This window comes from Sciurus vulgaris (assembly GCF_902686455.1).
Source record: "Sciurus vulgaris genome assembly, chromosome: 6".
NCBI classification, from domain to species: Eukaryota; Metazoa; Chordata; class Mammalia; order Rodentia; family Sciuridae; genus Sciurus; species Sciurus vulgaris.
In genome coordinates this window covers 5,796,244-5,817,883 of record NC_136466.1, presented here as the reverse complement: position 1 = coordinate 5,817,883, position 21,640 = coordinate 5,796,244, and the positions used below count along the sequence as shown (strand labels likewise).

The 21,640-nt window shown below is 39.0% G+C and overlaps 1 protein-coding gene and 1 pseudogene across 2 annotated transcripts in view; both read right to left on the bottom strand.

Annotated features, from left to right (window-relative positions):
• LOC306663223 (transportin-1-like) overlaps positions 1 to 3,553 on the bottom strand; it is a 120,485-nt pseudogene extending 116,932 nt beyond the window's left edge. The window contains exon 1 of the transcript in view: positions 2,846 to 3,553. The product of the transcript in view is annotated as a transportin-1-like (transcript). The remainder of the gene's footprint in view (positions 1 to 2,845) is intronic.
• Positions 3,554 to 7,470: 3,917 nt separating this feature from the next.
• Positions 7,471 to 8,403, bottom strand: LOC306663496 (olfactory receptor 14C36-like; the record flags this gene model as incomplete). The annotated part of the gene is made up of 1 exon (XM_079143813.1): positions 7,471 to 8,403. The coding sequence occupies one exon, from the start codon at positions 8,401 to 8,403 to the stop codon at positions 7,471 to 7,473; it is 933 nt and encodes a 310-aa protein (XP_078999939.1).
• Positions 8,404 to 21,640: the final 13,237 nt, after the last annotated feature.

The window sequence follows — 21,640 nt, the reverse complement described above, 5'->3', positions numbered from 1 at the left end:
TTTAGCATGAGAAAAGGAAGAAAGAGAGTCCAAGGAAACAGATAGGAGAATGGAGAGACTGAGAGAATGCATGAAAGATAGAAAAATAATAATAAAATTTACAACAAAACTGTAATATATTACTAAAACATTCCAGGCTTTATTAGTCCAATGCATGAAACATACTTGATAATAAGGAGTTCCAGGATGGGAGCTGCCCCAAATATCTATAGCAGTGTCCTGGTCAGGGATGATCCAAGATGGTGGACAGAGGCATCCCCACGTGTTGGTAGATGGGGGAGCCACAGCATCCACTGCTGATTCCTCCCGGGGTGCTCTGGTGCTGGAGATCCATGTGGGTGGGCTGCACCTGGGTGGCATGGTGCTGGAGATAGGCCAAAGAAAGACATTTTAAATGCAGGGCTACACTGAACTGTTAAAATGCAACATGAACTGGTGCCACATAGGTCAACAAACACCAATGACACTGTACCTGATGCAAGCATGCTAGCTTCCCACTGATTTACCTTCAATCACTATGAGCCAGAATGCATGCCTGAACATTAACACTGCACTTTAACTAATATGTTTTCCTTGGAGTTAAATCTAATGAAGTACAGCCATCAAAGTATTTGCACTACATGAATATTTTAATGTAAAATCAAGGTTTCAACTTCAGATTTGATATGCCCAACGCCATTTGTCCCTTCCTCCCTCCCCATCTCACAAAGGTATAAGGAGTAACTTTTTTGGCATTTCAGAGGGGCTTCATTGCTTAAATTTTATTTGTTTTATTTCCAACATTTGGGAGGGGCTTAAAATGTTATTTCCAAGATCCTGCTTCTACAGTGGGAAGGTCAACTGATTTCTAACTCTATTAGTTTTGTTTCTATAGCTCTTCAACAGCATACAAAACAAGGTACCATAATGTGGGCATATTTATGTAAAATGCTTTCCATTTAAAAATAAAGATTTTTAGTGTTTGTAGCCTCCATTCTTAGGTTTCCTTTATTGTGCATTTCAGAATTTTTTCTCTTTCTTATCCCTATGCATCATTTATGTGGTTCTTGTTTTGGTACAATTCCCCATAATATTTAGAATGCAGTGTTTTGTGAATAGACTGATATATTTTTTGCTTCTTCACATCTAGTGCAGAGTTGTAATTGAAGACAGATTTCTACCCACAAAGGTTCCAGATATTAAAATATTTCCCAACATCGACTTAATGCATGATGTCACACCTCCCTTCAGGCCCTCCCAGTACAGTTGAGGTCATAATGTATTCCTTACTGGTTATATGCTTCCCCCCCCATAAAGGGTAACATGTTCCCTGGGTGCAGGAACTCCCTCACAGGCTCTTGAGGACTGCAGTTTAAGCATACTAGATTAAACACCATAAAAAGCTGCAGGACACTCTTGAAGGGAAGAGAAAATGGTCTGAGAAATGTCTCCAATGTTTACCCTCAACTTGATTTTTAAATCCACGAAGGATCTTACAGAACATGTCTCTGAGATCATCTTTAGGGTCAATCCATGATGAAACAGCATCTTAAAAAAGTATAAAATTCTCTATTACACCACAAGAAATCACACTAGTCATGGTACAAATCCCATGGAATGCTGAGTCCTTTTCTTTATTGTCTCTGATGTTTCTCAGAGAGCTACACCAGGGTCCTACGAATTGCTGTAAAATGGGGGTCACATTTGAGCCCACATAACCAAACAACTACTTGTTGTTGCTGTGTTCCGTAACAAGGTCTTTAGTGTGTTGGGATGTTAATGACTTCTACAAGCTGGTGCAACAATAGGAAAGTAAAGCTGGATATCTATACCCATTTGAATGGAGATTTCTCCAGTTGCTCATGTGCATTATTGAAGCCTGAAATGAACTTTGAATTTTGGTTGGTTCCCTGTATCATCATGAAATAGGTTATACAAATTTTAACATGCTGAAAGCAAGCTTCAGTCAGGTCACCTAAAAGGGAAAAGGAACTCTGTCAAACTTGTGGCATTTTCATGACCATGCACTGGTGCATTAGTGTTAGGAAATTGCTTCGGGCTACCAGCTGTTCAATGTTACCTCCAAGTCCTTCAGCCAGGCTGCTGAGTAAGTCAATAGCCACTCTCATAAAATCTTTTCCAGGAGCCTCATATTGAACTAGTTGAGCATTGCTCAGCAGGGCTTGTGCAAGTCTCTTGTGTACTTGGTTCATGCCATGGTGATAGGTTCATAGTCTGGAGGGAAGCAAGACTGCAGGGCCATGGTAACTGAAGATATGCACTCAAGTAAAGGAAAGAGATCTCTATTTTCATCCTGTCAAATATTCCGTTTCTGGATCAGTGGAGGAATTAGCTTCTGAATATGTTCTGCTGGTTTAAATCATATTCTGTTGAATCTGCTAGCATTTCTATGGCATCATAAAAATAAGTAGTTACTTATGTTGGTATTTTCTAAATGTGAAGACCCGGGTATCAAGCATATAAGCAAGGTAAGGAGCAAGTTCTTTACAAACCTCCTCTTCAAGGGTATCAAATGCACTGTAGGCCTCCTACTTTCTGTTCCTGTCCAGCACATGCTTTACCAACTCTGTCATTAATGGCTCCAGGTATGTGTCTGGTGGCTGGCTGACTACCCAGTGTGCACAGTGGCTTAGTGGCCAGCATGCCATGGAATGCACAAGGACCTGTTCATCGTAGAGGAACTGAATAAGATGAGGAATAAGCTCAGGCAGTTATGGAATCATGCCCTGCATGCAACCTTCAGCAATTGTTCCCAAAATCAAGATGCCTCAGTTTTTAATGTCACATCCATAAAGAAAAAGCTATTGTTTCAGAAGAGACAAGATCTGTGGCAATAGCTCATCACAATACACATTTGCAAGAATATCTAGAGCAGCAGCACAACATTTTCTTAGATCCCAGTTAGAAACTGTATCATTATCATCAGTTTTATCAACACCATCATCATCATCATCTTCCTCTTCAATCCCTTGTTCATCATGCTGCTGAGCCACAGACCTTGACCAATAAAAATGTGGCCATATATCTTGTTCATTATCAGGAATTATTTCATTTCTTCAACATCACCCTTGAGCAGCATATCTGTATCTGAGTACTTCATGTCGTTCACTAACACAGGAATAAATTTAGAAAAATACCACATGAGTGCACCTTTTCATATTGCCTGCTCAGGCAAAGTAAGTCAAAATTTATAGGATTGTAAATACACATTTTCATATTCATCTTGAGTCCTCTGTAGCATGTACTTAACTACATTATGTACCTGAGAAAGCAGGCAATCCATTCAATCTTCAAGCAAGATCACAAGAGCCCAGCACATATGATTTGTACCTTTGGTTCCTCATCACCAGGTAATGGAAAGAGATTTTTAATAAAAGAATCAATGTGCAACATCAGAGCTTGAGTCCTACTAAAGATAAACTGAGAGACACATGCAAGAGCTTGAAACCTTACATTGGGGCTACTGTGCTTGAAGAACTGTAAATATTTGGGAATCATGATGTTGACAGTGTGATCTGAAACTTCACTATGTAAAATATCAGCAGATCCTTCACACACCTTCTGAAGGGCCCCAAATGCTCACTTACAGATGTTGTGATTTCAGAATCAATTGAGTACAAAGATTTGGTAACCGCCAGACCAGTTGTGAAATTCTCCTTTGGAGTTGATGACTGTAGTCAATATCAGTGACTCTGATAAAGGAGAGGAGTCACCAATATTATTTAAGCATTCACTTTTAATAAAGTCTGTCACACATTTGGGAGGTTTGGAAAATGTACTTTCACATTATTTGTCAAAAAGAAGTCACTCAACGATCTTGTGGGTTCATATTCCAATTTTAATTTTGTACAAACAAAAATCAGGAAGTTGTTAAAATCCAGATATTGATTGAGACCTTACAGTTTCTAGAACAAATTCTATTTAAAAAACTGCCTTGTGTAACCGAATTCCATATTAAATAATTTGCTGCTTATTGTCAATGAAAATAGGCAATTTTTAAAAAAGGATTAAATTCTTTGGGCTTAACTGAACATGGGTAAAAAGGTCATTTTCGCGTGGTCCTCTGGAGGGTGGTTTCTGAGGACTGGGACTTCTTCAGCAATGGCAGGATTTTCTGAAGCCCTTGCTCATCTTTTTTTCACTCATAAACCATCTTAGTGTGCTGCCTGTTGTGCCCCAAAGGAAGTTTCTGATGGTGGAGCTCCAAGAAACCACACTCAGTAGCTCAGATGCCAACTCCTGCTGCTGCCACTATGCCCCTTGAGAGTCAGAACCTGACAAGACTATATTTGAATTTAGATGCCCTGATTACTTTGCATGACTAGAATTATTCAATACGTGCTCTTTTTTTATGACTGGGCTGAGCCTGATGTTTTTGAACCTACTGCACATTGTAGCATTTAGCACTTTTATCATTACTTTAAGAGATGAATGGGATTCCATTATATGTATCCACCAGCATTTTAAAAATCCACATGCCCATTGACGGATGTTTTGACCTTCACACTGTTAAAACCATGGGGAATTCACTGGCGATGGTTGAGGCTCCATTGCATGCTAGGAAAGATACCATATGAACATGGTTTATAATCGTGTTGTTGTGCTCTTGGTAGATGTGCTTTGTTTAGGTAGATTTTGTTGAAAATGTTTCCTATGTTCTTATAAGGGATATTGTTCTGCGGTCTTCTTTTCTTTTTCTGGCATTTTCCATACTATCTTTAGTTGGTCATCCCCTACTCTTTGCCTGTTATAATGAAAAAAATTGCTGTCAATTTATCCAAAGAGAGAAAGAACCAAGATGCTATCTAAACAGTCACCTAGAGAGATGGACACCTTTGACTTTAGGCCAGGAAGCGTGATAGGTTGGAGGACTCAGGGAGCAGCCTCACCAGAAAGCTGATGTGTGACCAGATGAACCTGGGGTTTCACAGTCTGGTAAAAGTGTACAGTGTAAATGACTCAGGCAAAGGAGACAATGTTAGTTACTATGCCTACAAGTTTATCTGAGTTAAAGTCTTATGGCCAATGAAAAGAAGGGAAATATTCAGAAACATTGTCAGTAATTGAGTTGGTCCCTCTTGGATAACTTGAGAGTGAACTTGCATTCATGAAAATTCAAAGTAACAAAGACATTTTCAACCTGTGGCACTTGAATGTGTGCAGACTAAACTGCCTGGGGCCCAGAGCCTAGCATATTGAAGAAACACTGATCATGATGAGCCAAGAGGGAAGCATGCTGAACGAGGTCACAGAGTGACCAGTGAGCATCCTTCCCCTGTATCACTTAAATTCTTCAGCAAAGCCTGGGCCAAGGGGAGCGGCCTCCATGCCATTATGTCTATTCCGCCGGACTCATGATGAGGAGGACACAGTGGTGGTCATCAGAAGTTTGTAGCTTTGTAAAACTAGACCACTCTCACATGGACTCTCAATCTGTCTAGGTTTTATAAGGTTTTTGCTTTTTACTTTAATTCCCATTTCTAGTATAATGTTCCCCAATGTCTGGAGACAAAGTACAAGAATAGAAAAAGCATTGTGAAAACAAAATCATGTCAGCTGTCTAGAGATAAGGTTGATGGAGAAAGGGTTGAATGGGTGAAAAACTCTTCAGGTCCAGCAACAATGTTCCCACAGGTGAGGGAGACAACATAAAAAGGACTCTTCTGTTTTTTTGTATGTGTATTTCTGAGAAGGACTGACTAAGTAATTAGAAAAAACTAGTTTTGAATGATGGAGGTTGGGAAGAGGTTTTTGGAGCCCTGGAGGAGACCAGAGGTCACAGGGCTGATTGCCCTGCAGGCCTTTGAGGGAAAGGAGCCCTATCACCTGCAGAGAAATCCTGACTGATCCTGTTCTTGGTCTATAAATTTCTATTGGAATTGTTGTTTTTGCCGACCTTTCAGGACCCCTGAGAAATCAGCAACATTGCCCAGACTGAGCCATTTGCAGACTCCTTATCACACAATATTTATCAGAGCTCATGCACAGTACACTGCTCAGGGTGAGGTGGGGGCCTGGCCTCCTTGGCAGATGGCTACTGTGGTGGTGGAAACCCTGTGCTCAGGGCTGGAGCAAATCCAGTTATCCAGTGGGCTGCTTCCATGGAGGGATGCTTTGAGCCTCTGAGCTACAGCAAGCAATGTCAAAACAGGGTTTTCTAGAGCACAGTTTGGAGTTATACTGATCCTGGAAGCCAACACAGCCCATGTGCTCTGAGAATATTACTGAGCATGCTCAGAGTCAAGTCTACCACACACTGTAGTCCTACTCAGTGGCAGGTGGACAAAGTTGCTGAGTCCTAGAGAAACAGCCTGACTCTACTGCCAAGAGTTTCCACTTTAATTTATACATCTGTACCTTCTCAAAAGCAGAGGAGCACAGAGACAAAATACCTTTCTATCAGAATGATATTTAGTAACTTCATTTGAGATTGAGAGAAAATGTATTACTGCTGAAATGTATTAAATTGTTTTCATAGCTTAGCATGTTTACTCACATATGGTTTAAATTTTAAAATGTCACTGCTTTATCTTTTCCTATAGTTGAACCTATTGTCATTTTATGAAAGATGACTAAATGATAGTGTAATTCACAAAATTTTTATATTGAAAATTTATATAACTAGGTGCGGGGGTACCTGGCTATCCTTATAGTGCTTGACAGAGTTCCACTGAAGGATGATTGCAGAGACTCATCCTAAAAGGATTGCAGCCAGATGTATGCCTCCCTAGCTGGGATGTTATTCTGTGGAGTTTTCCTAATAATATATTACTCACTTCAGTCTGGGGATCTTGCTAGAGGTGATGGGAATAATTCTACAAATTTCCAGAAAAACATCATAGAGACAAAACACATGTTGAAACCCTGTGATGTTAACCTCACTACAGGAGAATGTTTTTATTATGTTAAAAACCAAACACTGCCTTTACTGGCACAGCCAGAACCTGTCGGGGCACAGAAACTTACAGATAACAATGTTTCCCCAAGTTCTAAGCACAAAACACCTCCAACAGTAGCTACTAGATATGGACCAGCTTATTTTATCAATGGCAAGCCCTGGTGATTGGGTAAGGATAATCTATAAGATTACTATTTTCCCATAATCTTTTGGTAAAAACAATTTCTGCCTATGCTTTGGAAACTTCTCTGATTTTATTAGTCACATGCCTGTCATCAAAGCCTGAAGAAAAATGGATATAAACCCAGCCTTCCCCAGAATAAAGTGGGAATGATTACACCAGAACTAGAGTCTGTGTCTTTCATTCTCCATCCATTGCGGACGCTGTCGCCCCCTGCCCCGTTACCTGTGTGGAACCCATGGACTCCTGCTAGGGCTGGACCCCGGCAAGTAGGTCTTCTTGAGATGATGTTAAGGTAAGCAGTAGAAGTTATGAAGTACAGATTCAGAGAGATTTATATAATCATGAACTTGAATGAGTGAAATGAGAATAATAATGAAACACATCTCTTTCATTGCCCTGAGAATAACTGTCTATGTATTAATCTCCCAACAGCTTTTTTAACCTGTTCGTTCCTGAGACTGTAGATGAGAGGATTCAAGAAGGGTGGGACCATGGTGTAAAAGGAAGAGAGAAGCATGTCCTGGAGTGTGTCAGAGGTTGCTGAAGGTCTCAGGTACACACCTGTGATGGAACTGAGGAAGATGGACACCACGAGGATGTGAGGGGTGCAGGTGGAGAAGGCCTTCCTTGGAGCTCTGGTGGTAGACTTCAGCACAGCAGAAAATATGCGAATGTATGACAGGATTATTATACCAAAGCAGCCACCACCAATTATTATAATAGAAACAAGAAGAAGGACCATGTTGCTGGTGGTGTCAGAGCAGGAGAGCCTCAGCAGAGAGGGGACATCACAGAAGAACTGATGGACCACATTTGAGTGGCAGAAAGACAGACGGAATGTGTTTCCAGTGTGCACACCTGCATACACCAGGCCACTGAGCAGGGAAGCCAGGGTCATGCGGACACACAACTGAGGGTTCATGATGATGGGGTACTGGAGGGGCTGGCAGATGGCCACATTGCGGTCCCAGGCCATGATGGAGAGAAACATAATTTCCTCATATGCACAAAAAATGACCAAGAAAATCTGGGTTGCACAGCCACCTACTGAAATAGTCCTGTTACCAGTGAGGGAGTTGACACAGGCATTGGGGACAGTGATGGAAATGAAGCACATGTCCAAGATGGACAGGTTCCTGAGGAAGAAATACATGGGCTTGTGCAGGGTCTGGTCAGCAGTGGTGACAGTGATGATCAGAAGATTCCCTAACAAGGTACCCAGGTATATCAGTGAGAATACTGTGAAATAGAGGACTCTCATATTCCAGCCATCAGGAAAGCCCAGGAGGAGAAATTCAGTTGCTATGGAGGAATTGGTCATTTACTGGAAATTTTGGTTGTCTAGGAGATAAAGTGTAAGAGAGAAAAAGCAAAGCATGATTAATAAAATCACATTACATATTCATATGCACAGAGTTTTCTTGAATTTTTGATTACTTTCACTGAAGAGGAAATGTCACTCCTGGTTTTCTGAAACATTTTATTATTTCTAACCTGAGTGCACCTCCTAGGGTAGGCATGGAGCTCTGCAGCCCAGGGTCTGGGAGTGACCTGCAGGGCTTGTGCTCAGCTCCTCCATCATGCATACCATGACCTCCTGAGACTCCCATGCAGAACACTTACTGGGGTTGCTCACCTCCTCTACTGCAGTTCCCCCTGTCTGACAGGAGGTTCTAAATGCTCTGTGATTTAATTAACATGTTTATTTTCCATAAATGTAATCCAAACTTATTTTATCATTGTATCCACAATTATTATAAATTTTCATTAATAATTCAAATTATAATTAATTTTTTCTACTTTCAGGTGGAAATCTATATATAATGGTGGAGTATTTAACTTCAGGAACAAGATTAAATTTTTCTCATGAGTAAACCATCTAAGGAACTCAAACTTTCCCATTCCAGGCTTGAAGGTCCAGTGCTGTGTCAATCTAACGTGCTTTAACTGCACCTGGACTCCCCTCAGTTCTCCACTCTGCCTGAGGCTCATGGTCACACACCCTCAGCTGGACCAGTACCAGTCCCTACTGGGGCTCTCTTTTCTTCTCCAGTGGACCATTGTAATGTGTTTAAATCCTCCAGGTTCCAGCCCAGCTGACATTCTCCTATAGTACTAATTTTACCTTAGTATGCTTTTACTCTGTGTTCAGCACCATGAAGTTGAGGATTCCTTTGTTTATACATTCATTTGCCCTTTTCTTGTTGGCACTTTCCATTCTATTCTTTTCTCCACAATGTCATAATCATACAGAAAGACACTGACTCTGCACACTGAGTGGAAGGTTTAGCTCATTGCTGCAGCACTTTTCTAGCAGCTGAGACCAGTTCAACCCCATGTCTCCTACATCTTCATTTCCTCTGCCCTGTACTAACTCAGGTCCTCTTCAGCACCTTGCCAGGTGCTTGCCAGGTTACCCATCCTCACCCTTAGAAAAGTGACCATTCTGCTAAGCCTGCCTTGGCCCCTCTGACAGTGTCTGTGTCCCCCAGTGTCAGGGATGGGTGACAGGATACTGGTAGGTTGGTGCTACTTTCACAGTAATGTGAAGTCAAGGGGTCTTACTGGGTCTACTTGCAATCTGTTTATCTCCATGCCTCATTCCTCCATGGAGTGAACATTACTTTCTACCTGAAGGACCCTGTTGTTCATGGCTGGTTTTTACTGTGATCTAATGTTTAATTTTCCAATTTGTATGTAATGAATTTAAAGGAGAATCAGATGCTTCCTTTCTTTTGTAATCTTTTCCATAATCTCCAATTTTTCTTCTTATTTTGTGTAGTGTTAGAAATCAACATGTTATACTACCTTTCAATTAATCAGTTTGTAATCATCTTTTGGTACATGTATCACTCATCAATTTATCCTTGAGTACCAAATGCATGACTTCCTGCACAGTGGTCAATTAACTAATGCCTGGTGGCATTGTTGACTGACCACTCACCTAGATTGACTTTTTTGCTTCTACTGATTGACAGATGAATTGCTCTCAAGCAGGCTCTGCTGCTTCTCCACTGCTGCAGCACACACAGTGCAGGCTGGGGTGAGTTCATCAACCCCGCACCCTGTACACATGCAAGGTGAGGTCTATTTACAGCAGTGCTTGCTCAAAAAACATTACTGATGACAGAAATATGACTGGTTTTCTAGGAGGATAAAGAGGTGGTGACATTTTGAAAAGAAGAAGAGTATTGTTTTTTTAGTAATTTGATTATTATTAGAGGACAAAAATGTAATACAGTATGTAAGAGTGTAAACATATATGACAAATTCAGAAGGTGATGGTTGATATGGTAAATTCATATTAAACACCTGGCAACTTTTCACCCTTGCTAGTGACCCCCACACACTGCATGGGTTATTGCTGATCAACCCCAGGCTTTTTTGTCAAGTATAAGATGGAAAATTAACTGCGTTTTTGGATTTCAAAGCTGGCCCAGAAATACAGAGATATGTACTGGGATTATAATTTTTCTACTAAATCATGTATTATTTTAGTTCCTCATATATATTGTAGTAAATTCTCCAGTAAGTAGTTTGAATCACATCAATGTAATCTATGTTCTTCTTTGCTTATGGAATTTAACCATAACCTGAAAAACTTTTCTCTAAATTTGACTTATTTTCTCATGGATCAGTCTCATAGGAACTTCAGATTATGGATATGATACAAAAATATATGAATCATCACCTACCTTTCATAGGAACTCAGAATACACTTGCACATCTACAATGTGAGTACTTTATGAATCCTGGTTTTTAAAATAAGAAATAAGATTTAGTTTCTCTAGCTTGACCTCAATAATTTTAGAGTGCTCAGAACTCTATTGTCCTTCATGGGGTGAAAATCATTGAAAATGCCCCCAGAAAAATAAGAAGATTGAAAAATAAATATAAAGATCAGATAGCATGAGGGTCAGGAAAAAAAGTAGGAGGAGAAGTAACACACATTTAATGTCAGAAGTATGAAGAGGGACTACTCCAAGTGCTTTCCTCTGTAATGGGAAAGCTGGAAGTATTCATTTTGGTATCTCTCTTAATAGAGCTTAACATAAGGAAGTGTATGGGAAACAGCATGCATGTAAAAATGAATAGGACTTCTTGGATTATGAAACAAAGTTATTAACTATTTTCTAAATTACATTTTTTCCTATTAACAATTGTGGCTTAATGCTAATGATCAGTCATTAAGGAATGCTGAGGGGCACTTTATTACATCCTGACCTTTATAATATGCTTCCAAAGGCTGATCAATTTTGGTTTAAAATTTTCCCCAGAGGATCCACATCCTCATTGCACCTGACACACCTATAGAACGAAATGTGAAAAAATATTGAAAAGGAAAACATAATTTTGATCAGGACAAAATGTGAGATCATGAATTCAAAATTCTTCAATGAAAATTGTATAAAATGTTAGAAGTTTTACTTCCAAAGCCAATGAAAAAACAATATTTTATTTGGTCAATAAATTCTTATCTACCAACATGTAATCTGCCAGATTGGGGAACTTGTCCTTCTTGCCTTAATATGAATGTATTTCTTTGTTAACTTTTGAATCTCTGCAGATAATTCTGTGCATTTTCTAAGCATGTGGTCAGTAATAGTAATATGAAAAGAATATTTTTAAACACATAACAGGCAACATTATGAACTATTACATGATGTACTTGCAAGCACTGCTCTTGTCCATGACACACAAGGTACATTACTAATGAAGCATTAGGAATCATAGCAAATACTACAGAGTATACAAGACTTCTCTGGACCTGTTATTCTTTGCAGAATTGATGGTTCATTTCCTGGGCTAACTAACTCTCTGGATGACATCGCAAATTGTTGAGTACGATAAAAGTGAGGGTCAGATTCATGAATGCTAACTGCCAAGTACTCACTTCTGATTGTTTCCAATCTCAAGTGGGAGCAGAAGTGAGTCTTTCCTTGCCTTCCCCACTCAACTGTGTCTGCAGCCAGGGTGAGAACTGTCCATCAAGTACAGTGCCATTGGAATGTGGGGAGCTCACTCATCTCTGCTTTATGTGAACATGGTGCCTTTCCAGGAAGCAAGGCCCTTGGGAGTCAGAGCTCAGCCTGCAGAGATAGCAGGGGAGGGGGGAGCACACCACCAGGCAGCAGCATCTCCAAAGCCCAAGAGAAAGGACCTGGCCACATGCCAGTGAGGTCAGTGGATGACACAAGGGAACTCCTGTGCTGGGCATCCTCCAAAGTCTTTACTGAGAAACAAGTAACATGAGGAGAGACCGATGGTGCTCACTGTGTATTTTCATCTCCACTCCTTCACGTCAGTGTAAGTTAGGGGTGTACATGGGGAACAGTTAACAATAAGGATGGTGAACAACTCTCACTCACTAACCTGTAAGTGGGAAACATCTAACACTGTTTTCAGTTCCACAATAAAATTTATTATTGAGATAAAATCCACATGACATAAAACTAACCTTTATAACAGTTCTTTGTTATCAATTCAGTTTTTTTGTGACTTTGCAAAATTGTACAACTGCAAGTACTTCTTATTTCCAAATAGTTATTTTATTTCCAATGAACTATCTAATCTGTTACAATGTCCCTGTTATCCATACCCCTACTTGCTTTCACTGGAAAACACTAAGTATATTTTGTATATTTTAATTCACATATTTTTGACATTTTATATAAATAGAATCATTCAATATGTTTCTTTTCTGGCTTGTCTTAGACTAAATTTGTTTTGAATAATCCTCCTTGTAGCATGTACTGCTAGTTCATTCCTTAATGTTGAATGGCATTTCATTATATGTATATGCCAGCAATATTTTAATCAACACATCCATTTGTGGATGTATTTTTATTTATTCTGTTAATGTAATGTAACTGATGTATTGGTTATCATATGTTATCATATGTTTTGTCATCATTGACCTCTATGGTATATGCTCCCTAGTCTGTATGATTGTGCTTAATAATTGTGTCAGTCAGCTTTACATTGCCATGACTAAAATACTCACTCAAAACCAAATGATAAAACAAGCAAAAAACCAACTCAGATGAGGGAAAACACGTTTTGGTTTATGGGTTCAGAGTTGTAGACTATCATCTGCCAATTCCATGGCTTTGTGCCCATGGTGTTGTCACATTGGGGCAAGACATAGAAGGGGGTTGCTGCTCAGGAAGTGGCTGCCAGGAAGCAAAGACAGGGAAAGCGGAAGGGGATGCACGGAAGATGACTGCTTCCAGGGCTTCACCCCAGTGACCACCTCCTCAGCAATGATGACCCCACATACTGAATGCTATCATGTGGTCAATTCATTCATTCAGACTGGGATGGACTCTTTAGGTTGTAGAACTCACAATACATCCATTTTACCTTTGAAAATTCTGCATCAACACAGGGAAATTTGGCAGACACCTCACATTCCATAAATAACTTTTCCACACTGGACTCCCAAACTGCAAGTGCATTTCACATTACAAAAAGAATTCTGTCCATCTCCATGTGTCCCATAGTTTTAACAATTCCACTCTTTCCCTGCAGGGCAAGTCCAAAATCTCAGAAATATTCTGTTGTTCATCCTTGAGTAAAGAATGTGAGTGATCTTGCAAATTCCCAGATGCTCTCAGTCTGCTTCTTATTTTCTCTGTTTGAAATGTTTAGCATCTCTTTTTTTTTTTTTTTAGGGGCTTCAATTTCATTACAACCACACCTTTCTTGGCCACAGGTTTTTAAATGATTCCTTTAAAACTCTGATCAAATCTGTTTTTTAACTCTATTAATATAAATCACCTCTTTGTAATTTTTATTTGTTCTAATTAGTTATATGTGACAGAATTCCTTTATGCATTTTGATAAATCAAACATAAGTGGATGCCAGGGTCCAGCCCTAGCAGGAGTCCATGAGTTCCACACAGGTAACGGGGCATGGGGAGACAGCATCGGTGATGGATGGAGAATGAAAGACACAGACTCTAGTTCTGGTGCAATCAATCCCACTTTATTCTGGGGAAGGCTGGGTTTATATACATTTTTCTTCAGGCTATAATGGCAGTCCTGTGGTTAATGAAATTAAAGAAGTTCCCAAAGCATAAGCAGAAAACAGTAACCTTACAGATTATCTTTACCTAATCACAATTGTTTTAAGAATATTTAACTACGTCAATGAGCTAATACAATGTTTATTTCCTTAATATCTAAACTGTATGTGACCTAAGACTCTTCTTATTACTCTCACAGTTAAAGTGATAGACAGGTAATCTCATGTGACCATCTCTACTAGGTCCATCTGGTTAATATCTAAATTGCTGAGTTAAGGGCTACAGGAGGGCAGCGGTTGCAGTGGTTCTCGTGGCCGAGTTTTTTAACAGAATAGATTACATTGTCTTATGTAGCTCTTTTTTCCAGAACAGGGCATTGTGCACCAACGTTTATTATAGGGGTGACCTATTCTTTGTAGGAAGGAAGGAATGCTGTGAAACCTTATTCTTTTACCCCACCACCACACATAAATAAAACCATCATTAGGATTTAACCAGCCTGTTGGAGACAAAGGCACATCTATACCAATTTCCTCCAGAGGCTTTCAGGGACTCATTGTACGGTTGCAAAATTATTTTTGACTTTGTTAGTGGTAAAGACCCATTGTTTTTCAGATTGTAGGTAATATTTTCTGGAATTTTTGTTGTATTCCCCTCATCCCCTTCAGCAATCTGTTCAGACTGAAATGAGTAATATATTATCAGAAAAAAACACCATGCTCGGGAGCAAGACATCTGGCAATTCTTTTGAGGATGAGCCTTTGCAAACATCCTCCAGAGGACCTTTATCAAGCACTGGATGGAATTCCGGGTGCCCCCAGAACTCCCCCATTTTATTTTGTAAAGTGAAGAGGAGTTCTTGAATTTTCACTCTCTTGACTAGTCTGAGGATTACTCGAGGACAACTGGAAGACAAAGAATTAAAATTAAAATACATACTCTAATCAAGCCATATTGTAATATTGTATTTAGGAAAGTGCTGTTAAATATAGTTGTTTTTATATTATGAAACATTTGGGAGGCCAAATTATCTTCTGGAACAACCGAGAGATGAGCCTGACTTAACATTCTTATTTGTAGTTGTAAAGCATTGATGTCTGGTGCTATATTAATATTATTTCAAACTCCTTGAAGGTGAGTTTTTTTAAAATTTATTTTTATTGTAAACAAATGGGATACATGTTGTTTCTGTTTGTACATGGAGTAACAGCACACCATTTGCATATTCATAAATTTACATATAGTAATGATGTTTGATTCATTCCATTATTTTTTTCCTTCCTCTCCACCCCTCCCACCTCTCTTTTCCCTCTATACAGTCCCTCCTTCCTCCATTCTTGTACCCCTCCCACCCCCCATTAAGTGTCATCATCTGCTTATCAGTCAGATCGTTCCTCTTTTGGATTTTTGAGATTGGCTTATCTCACTTAACATGATATTCTCCAATTTCATCCATTTGCCTGCAAATGCCATAATTTTATTATTCTTTATAGCTGAGTAATATTCCATTGTATATATATGCCACAGTTTATTTATCCATTCATCAATTGAAGGGCATCTAGGTTGGTTCCATAATCTGGCTATTGTGAATTGAGCCACCATGAACATTGATGTGGCTGTATCTCTGTAGTGTGTTGATTTTAAGTCCTTTGGGTATAGGCCGAGGAGTGGGATAGCTGGATCAAATGGTAGGTCCATTCCAAGTTTTCTAAGGAATATCCACACTGCTTTCTAGAGTGGCTGCACTAATTTGCAGTCCCACCAGCAATGTATGAGTGTACCTTTTTCCCCACATCCTCTCCAACACCTATTGTTGCTTGTGTTCTTGATAATCACCATTCTAATTGGGGTGAGATGGAATCTTAGTGTAGTTTTGATTTCCATTTCTCTTATTACTAAAGATGTTGAAAATTTTTTCATATATCTGTTGATTGCTTGTAGATCTTCTTCTGTGAATTGTCTGTTCATTTCCTTAGCCCATTTGTTGATTGGGTTATTAGTATTCTTGGTGTACATTTTTTTGAGTTGTTTATATATTCTGGAAATTTTTGCTCTATCGGAAGTATGAGAGACAAAGATTTTCTCCCACTCTGTAGGCCCTCTCTTCGCATTGCTGATCATTTCCTTTGCTGAGAGTAAGCTATGTAGTTTGAATCAATCCCAGTTATTGATTCTTGCTTTTATTTCTTGTGCTATGGGAGTCCTGTTAAGGAAGTCTGATCCTAAGCCAAAAAGGTGAAGATTTGGACCTACTTTTTCTTCTGTAAGATGCAGGGTTTCTGGTCTGATTTAAAGGTCCTCGATCCATTTTGAGTTGAGTTTTGTGCCCAGTGAGAGATAGGGGTTTAATTTCATTCTGTTGCATATGGATTTCCAGTTTAACCACCACCATTTGTTGAAGAGTCTACCTTTTCTCCATTGCATATTTTTGGAACCTTTGTCTAGTATGAGAAAATTGTATTTATTTGGGTTTGTGTCCGTGACCTCTATTCTGTACCATTGATCTACCTGTCTATTTTGGTGCCAATACCATGCTGTTTTTGTTACTATTGCTTTGTAATAGAGTTGAAGGTCTGGTATTGCGATACCCCGTTTCATTCTTGCTGCTAAGGATTGCTTTATCTGTTCTGGGTTTCTTATTCTCCCAGATGAATTTTATAATTGCTTGCTCTAATTCTGTGAGGTACATCATTGGGTGTTTATTTGGAATTGCATTGATTCTGTATAGCACTTTTGGTAGTATGGCCATTTTGACAATATTAATTTCTGCCTATCCAAGAACATGGGAGATCTTTCCATCTTCTGAGGTCTTCCTTAATTTCTTTCTTCAGTGTTTTGTAGTTCTCATTGTAGAGATCTTTTACCTCTTTTGTGAGATTGATACCCAAGTATTTTATTTTTTTCTTTTTGAGGCTATTGCAAATGGAGTTGTTTTCTTCATTTCCCTTTCAGCTTGCATATAAAAATGCTGTAGTTTTATGCATGTTAATTTTATAGCCTGCTATTTGCTGAATTCATTGATGAGGTCTAGAAGTTTTCTGGAGGAGGTTTTGGATCCTCTAAATATACAATCATGTCATCCGTAAATAGTGACATCTTAGGTTCCTCTTTTCCTATTCGTATCCCTTTAATTTCTTTAGTCTGCCTAATTGCTCTGGCTAGAGTTTCCAGGACAATGTTGAATAGAAGTGTTGAAAGAGGACATCCCTGTCTCGTTCCCATTTTTAAAGGGAATGGTTTCAGTTTTTCTCCATTAAGAATGATGTTGGCCATGGTCTTAGCATAAATAGCCTTTACAATGTTCAGGTATGTTCCTACTATCCTTATTTTTTCTGGTGTTTTCAGCATGAAGGGGTGTTGTATATTGTCAAATGCTTTTTCTGCATCAATTGAAATAACCATATGATTCTTATCCTTAAGTCTATTGACATGATGGATTATGTTTATCGATTTACGGATGTTAAACCATCCTTGCATTCCAGGAATGAACCCCTCTTGATCGTGGTGCACAATTTTCTTAATATGTTTTTGGATACGGTTTGCCAATATTTTGTTAAGGATCTTAGCATCTATATTCATCAAGGATATTCGTCTAAAATTTTCTTTCCTTGATGTGTCTTTTCCTGGTTTGGGTATGAGGGTGATATTAGCTTCATAGAATGAGTTTGGTAGGATAAACTCCTTTTCTATTTCCTGGAATATTTTGAGAAGTACTGGAATGAGTTCTTCTTTGAAGGTCTTGTAAAACTCGGCTGAGAATCCGTCTGGTCCTGGGCTTTTCTTGCATGGTAGATTTTTAATGGCTTCTTCTATTTCATTGCTTGATATTCATTTGTTTAAATTGTGTATGTCCTCCTGGTTCAGTTTGGGCAGAGCATATATCTCTAGAAATTTGTCAATGTCTTTGGTATTTTCTATTTTGTTGGAATACATATTTTCAAAGTAGCTTCTCATTATGTTCTGTATCTCAGTGGTGTCTGTTGCGATATTTCATTTTGCATCATGTATTCTAGTAATTTGAGTCTTCTCTCTCCTTCTCTTTGTTAGTGTGGCTAAGGGTTTATCTATTTTGTTTACTTTCTGAAAGAACCAACTTTGTTTTGTCAATTTTTGGAATAGTTTCTTTTGTTTCAATTTCATTGATTTCAGCTCTGATTTTAATTATTTCCTGTCTTCTACTACTTTTGCTGTTATTCAGTTCTTCTTCTAGGGCTTTGATCTGTAATGTTAGGTCATTTAATTGTTGGCTTTTTATTCTTTTCTGGAATGAGCTCCATGCCATGAATTTTCCTCTTTGTATCACTTTCATAGTGTCCCAGATATTTTGATATGTTGTATCATCATTCTCATTGACCTCTAAGAATTTTTTAATCTCTTCCCTGATGTTTTTTGTTATCCTTGTCTCATTCAATGCCACATTATGTAGTCTCCAAGTGTTGGAGTAATTTCCTTTTTTTACTTTGTCATTGATTTCTAATCTCAGGCAATTATGATCTCATAGAACACAAGGCAGTATCTCTGTTTTTTTTTTTTTTTTCTTTTGCATTTCCTAAGGGCTGCTGTTTGTGGCATAACATATGGTCTATTTTCGAGAAGGTTCCATGTGCTGCTGAGAAGAAAGTGTATCCGCTCGTTGGTGGATGGAATATTCTATATATGTCTATTAAGTCTAGGTTATTCATTGTGTTATTGATTCTATGGTTTCTTTGGTTGGATTTTGTTTGGAAGATCTATCTAGTGGTGACAGTGGTGCGTTAAAGTCGCCCAGAATTATTGTGTTGTGATCTATGTGATTCTTGAAATTGAGAAGGATTTGTTTGATGTACAGGGATGCACCATTGTTTGGGGCATAAATATTTACTATCATTATGTCTTCTTGATTTATGGTTCCCTTAAGCAGTATGAAATGTCCTTCTTTATCCCTTCTGACTAACTTTGGCTTGAAGTCCACTTTATCTGATATAAGGAAACCCCCACTTTTTTACTGAGACCATGTGCATGGTAGGCTTTTTCCCATCCTTTCACCTTTAGTCTGTGGATGTCTTTTTCTGTGAGATGAGTCTCTTGCAGGCAGCATATTGTTGGGTCTTTCTTTTTAATCCATTCTGCCAGTCTATGTCTTTTGATTGATGAGTTTAGGCCATTAACGTTCAGGGTTATTATTGAGAAATGATTTGTATTCCCAGTCATTTGGCTCATTTTTGGTTTTTAAGTTGGCTTGGTTTCTCCTTTGAGTGGTTTTTCTCTAAGGTAGTTCCTCCTTTTGCTGGCCTCCATTGTTGTTTTTCATTTTCTCCTCATGGAATATTTTGTTGAGAACATTCTGTAGTGTAGGCTTTCTATTTGTAAATTCTCTTAACTTTTTTTTTATCATGGAAGGATTTTATTTCATCTTCAAATCTGAAGGTTTGTTTTGCTGGGTATAGGATTCTTGGTTGGCAACCATGTTCTTTCAGAGCTTGAAATATGTTGGTCCAGGCCCTTCTAGCTTTTAGAGTCTGGATTGAGAATTCGGCTGCTATCCATATTGGTCTCCCCCTATATGTAAACTGATGCTTTTCTCTCTTGGCCTTCAAAATCCTATCTTCATTTTGAATGTTAGGCATTTTCATTATAATGTGCCTTGGTGTGGATCTGTTGTGATTCTGTGCATTTAGTGTTCTGTATTTGATTTTCCATTTCATTCTTCAGGTTTGGGAAATTTTGTGATATTATTTCATTGAATAGGTTGTTCATTCCTTTGGTTTGTATCTCTGTGCCTTCCTCAATCCCAATAATTCTTAAATTTGGTCTTTTCATGATGTCCCATAGTTCTTGGAGATTCTCTTCATGATTTCTTACCATCTTCTCTGTTTGGGCGACTTTATTTTCAAGATTAAATATTTTGTGTTCATTTTCTGAGGTTCTGTCTTCCAAGTGGTCTAGTCTGTTGGTGATGCTTTCCATTGAGTTTTTTATTTGGTTTATTGTCTCCATCATTTCAAGGTTTTCCATTTTTTTTTTTTTTTTTTTTTTTTTAGAATCTCTATCTCTTTTTTGAAATGAACTTTTGCTTCCTGCAAGTGCTCTTTTAGCTTATTGGTATTATCATTCATTGCCTACATTTGCTCTCTTATCTCATCCTTTGCTTTGCGAATTATCTTAATCATGTATAATCTGAAGTTCTTTTCTGACATTTCTTCTAACATACTGTCATTGGATTCTATTACTATAGAATCTGGATTTGTTTGGATCATTTTCTTCCCTTGTTTTTTCCTGTTGTTAATGTATCTTCCCCTCTGGAGCTGCAGATCTGGGGTATTGCAGATTTCCACGTATAAGCTTATAGTGGCCCTATAGGTTTCCAAAACCCTTTCTTTAAGGGGAGATCAATATTAGCAGTGCCCAAATAGGTCACTTTGCAATCCTAGACCAAATAGCCCCTATGGGGACAATAACATCATGTACATAAGGGAGAAAGCGACTCTGAGGGAACAGGTAAACAGAAGGAAAAGAAAGCAATAAACGTAAAGAAATAAAAACTTACATTTTTTTAAAAAAATTGAGAAAAAAGAAAATCTACTGTATAATAATCATATACTAATGAAACATCCCAGTGTTCAGTAGCCTGACATATGAGAGGTACCTGACAATGAGCTTCAAGCCTCCAGCAGGCGTCTCAGGATGGGATTTGCCCCACCCAAAGATCGGAGCTACTGCTTCCAAGATTATCCATGATGGCTGCTCTGGCTTCCAAATGCATTGGCAAATGGGGAGCTGCAGCTCAGGGGTGGACATGGTCAGCTGGAGGTCCTGGAGAGAGGATGCAGTTGGTCCAGCAGTGGTCCTGGAGGTCGGGTGTGTTTGGTGTGGTTGTGGGATCCAGGAGGCCGGGTGCAATCAGTTGATCTGAGTTCCCGGTGATAGGTCACAGTCAGTTGGCCTGGGGGTCCTGGCAGCAGGGAGCAGTCAGTTGATGTGACGGCTCATGAGGCAGGGAGTGATTGGTTGGGCTGAGGGATCCTGGAGATGGGGCTCAGTCAGTCCGGCAAGGGGTCCTACAGGGCCTGGCTGTTGTCTCAAAATGGCGGCAGCCACGTGTAATCAAACCTGCAGGTACAGTAACAGTGAACTTCCAGGAAGCAGCAGGCAGCTGGTTCTCCACTCACAGTCTTCGGTCAATCTCCTGGCAGCTTTGGATGATCAGGAGGTGAACCTCGAGCGTTGGGTGATGGATAGGGGTAAGGCAGGCAATGGACTTTTAAGGTGAGTTTTAACTTGTTCCCAAGTAGTATTATTATCAACCTTTAAGGGACTAACACAAATCCATTTGTAGTTAGCATGACACCTAGTGGTCATTCTAGTTTGAATATTTTGTATCTCATTTCCCATAAAGAGAATAGCTTCTTCAAGAGCATTAATTCTTCTTTCTAATGTTTTATCATTTTGTTTTTGTGCCTCTAAAGCCAAAGAGACATTATAAGATAAATCATTTACGTGTGAAGAAGTAAGAATTTCCTGTACAAGCGCTGTGGACGAGAAAGCTAAAGA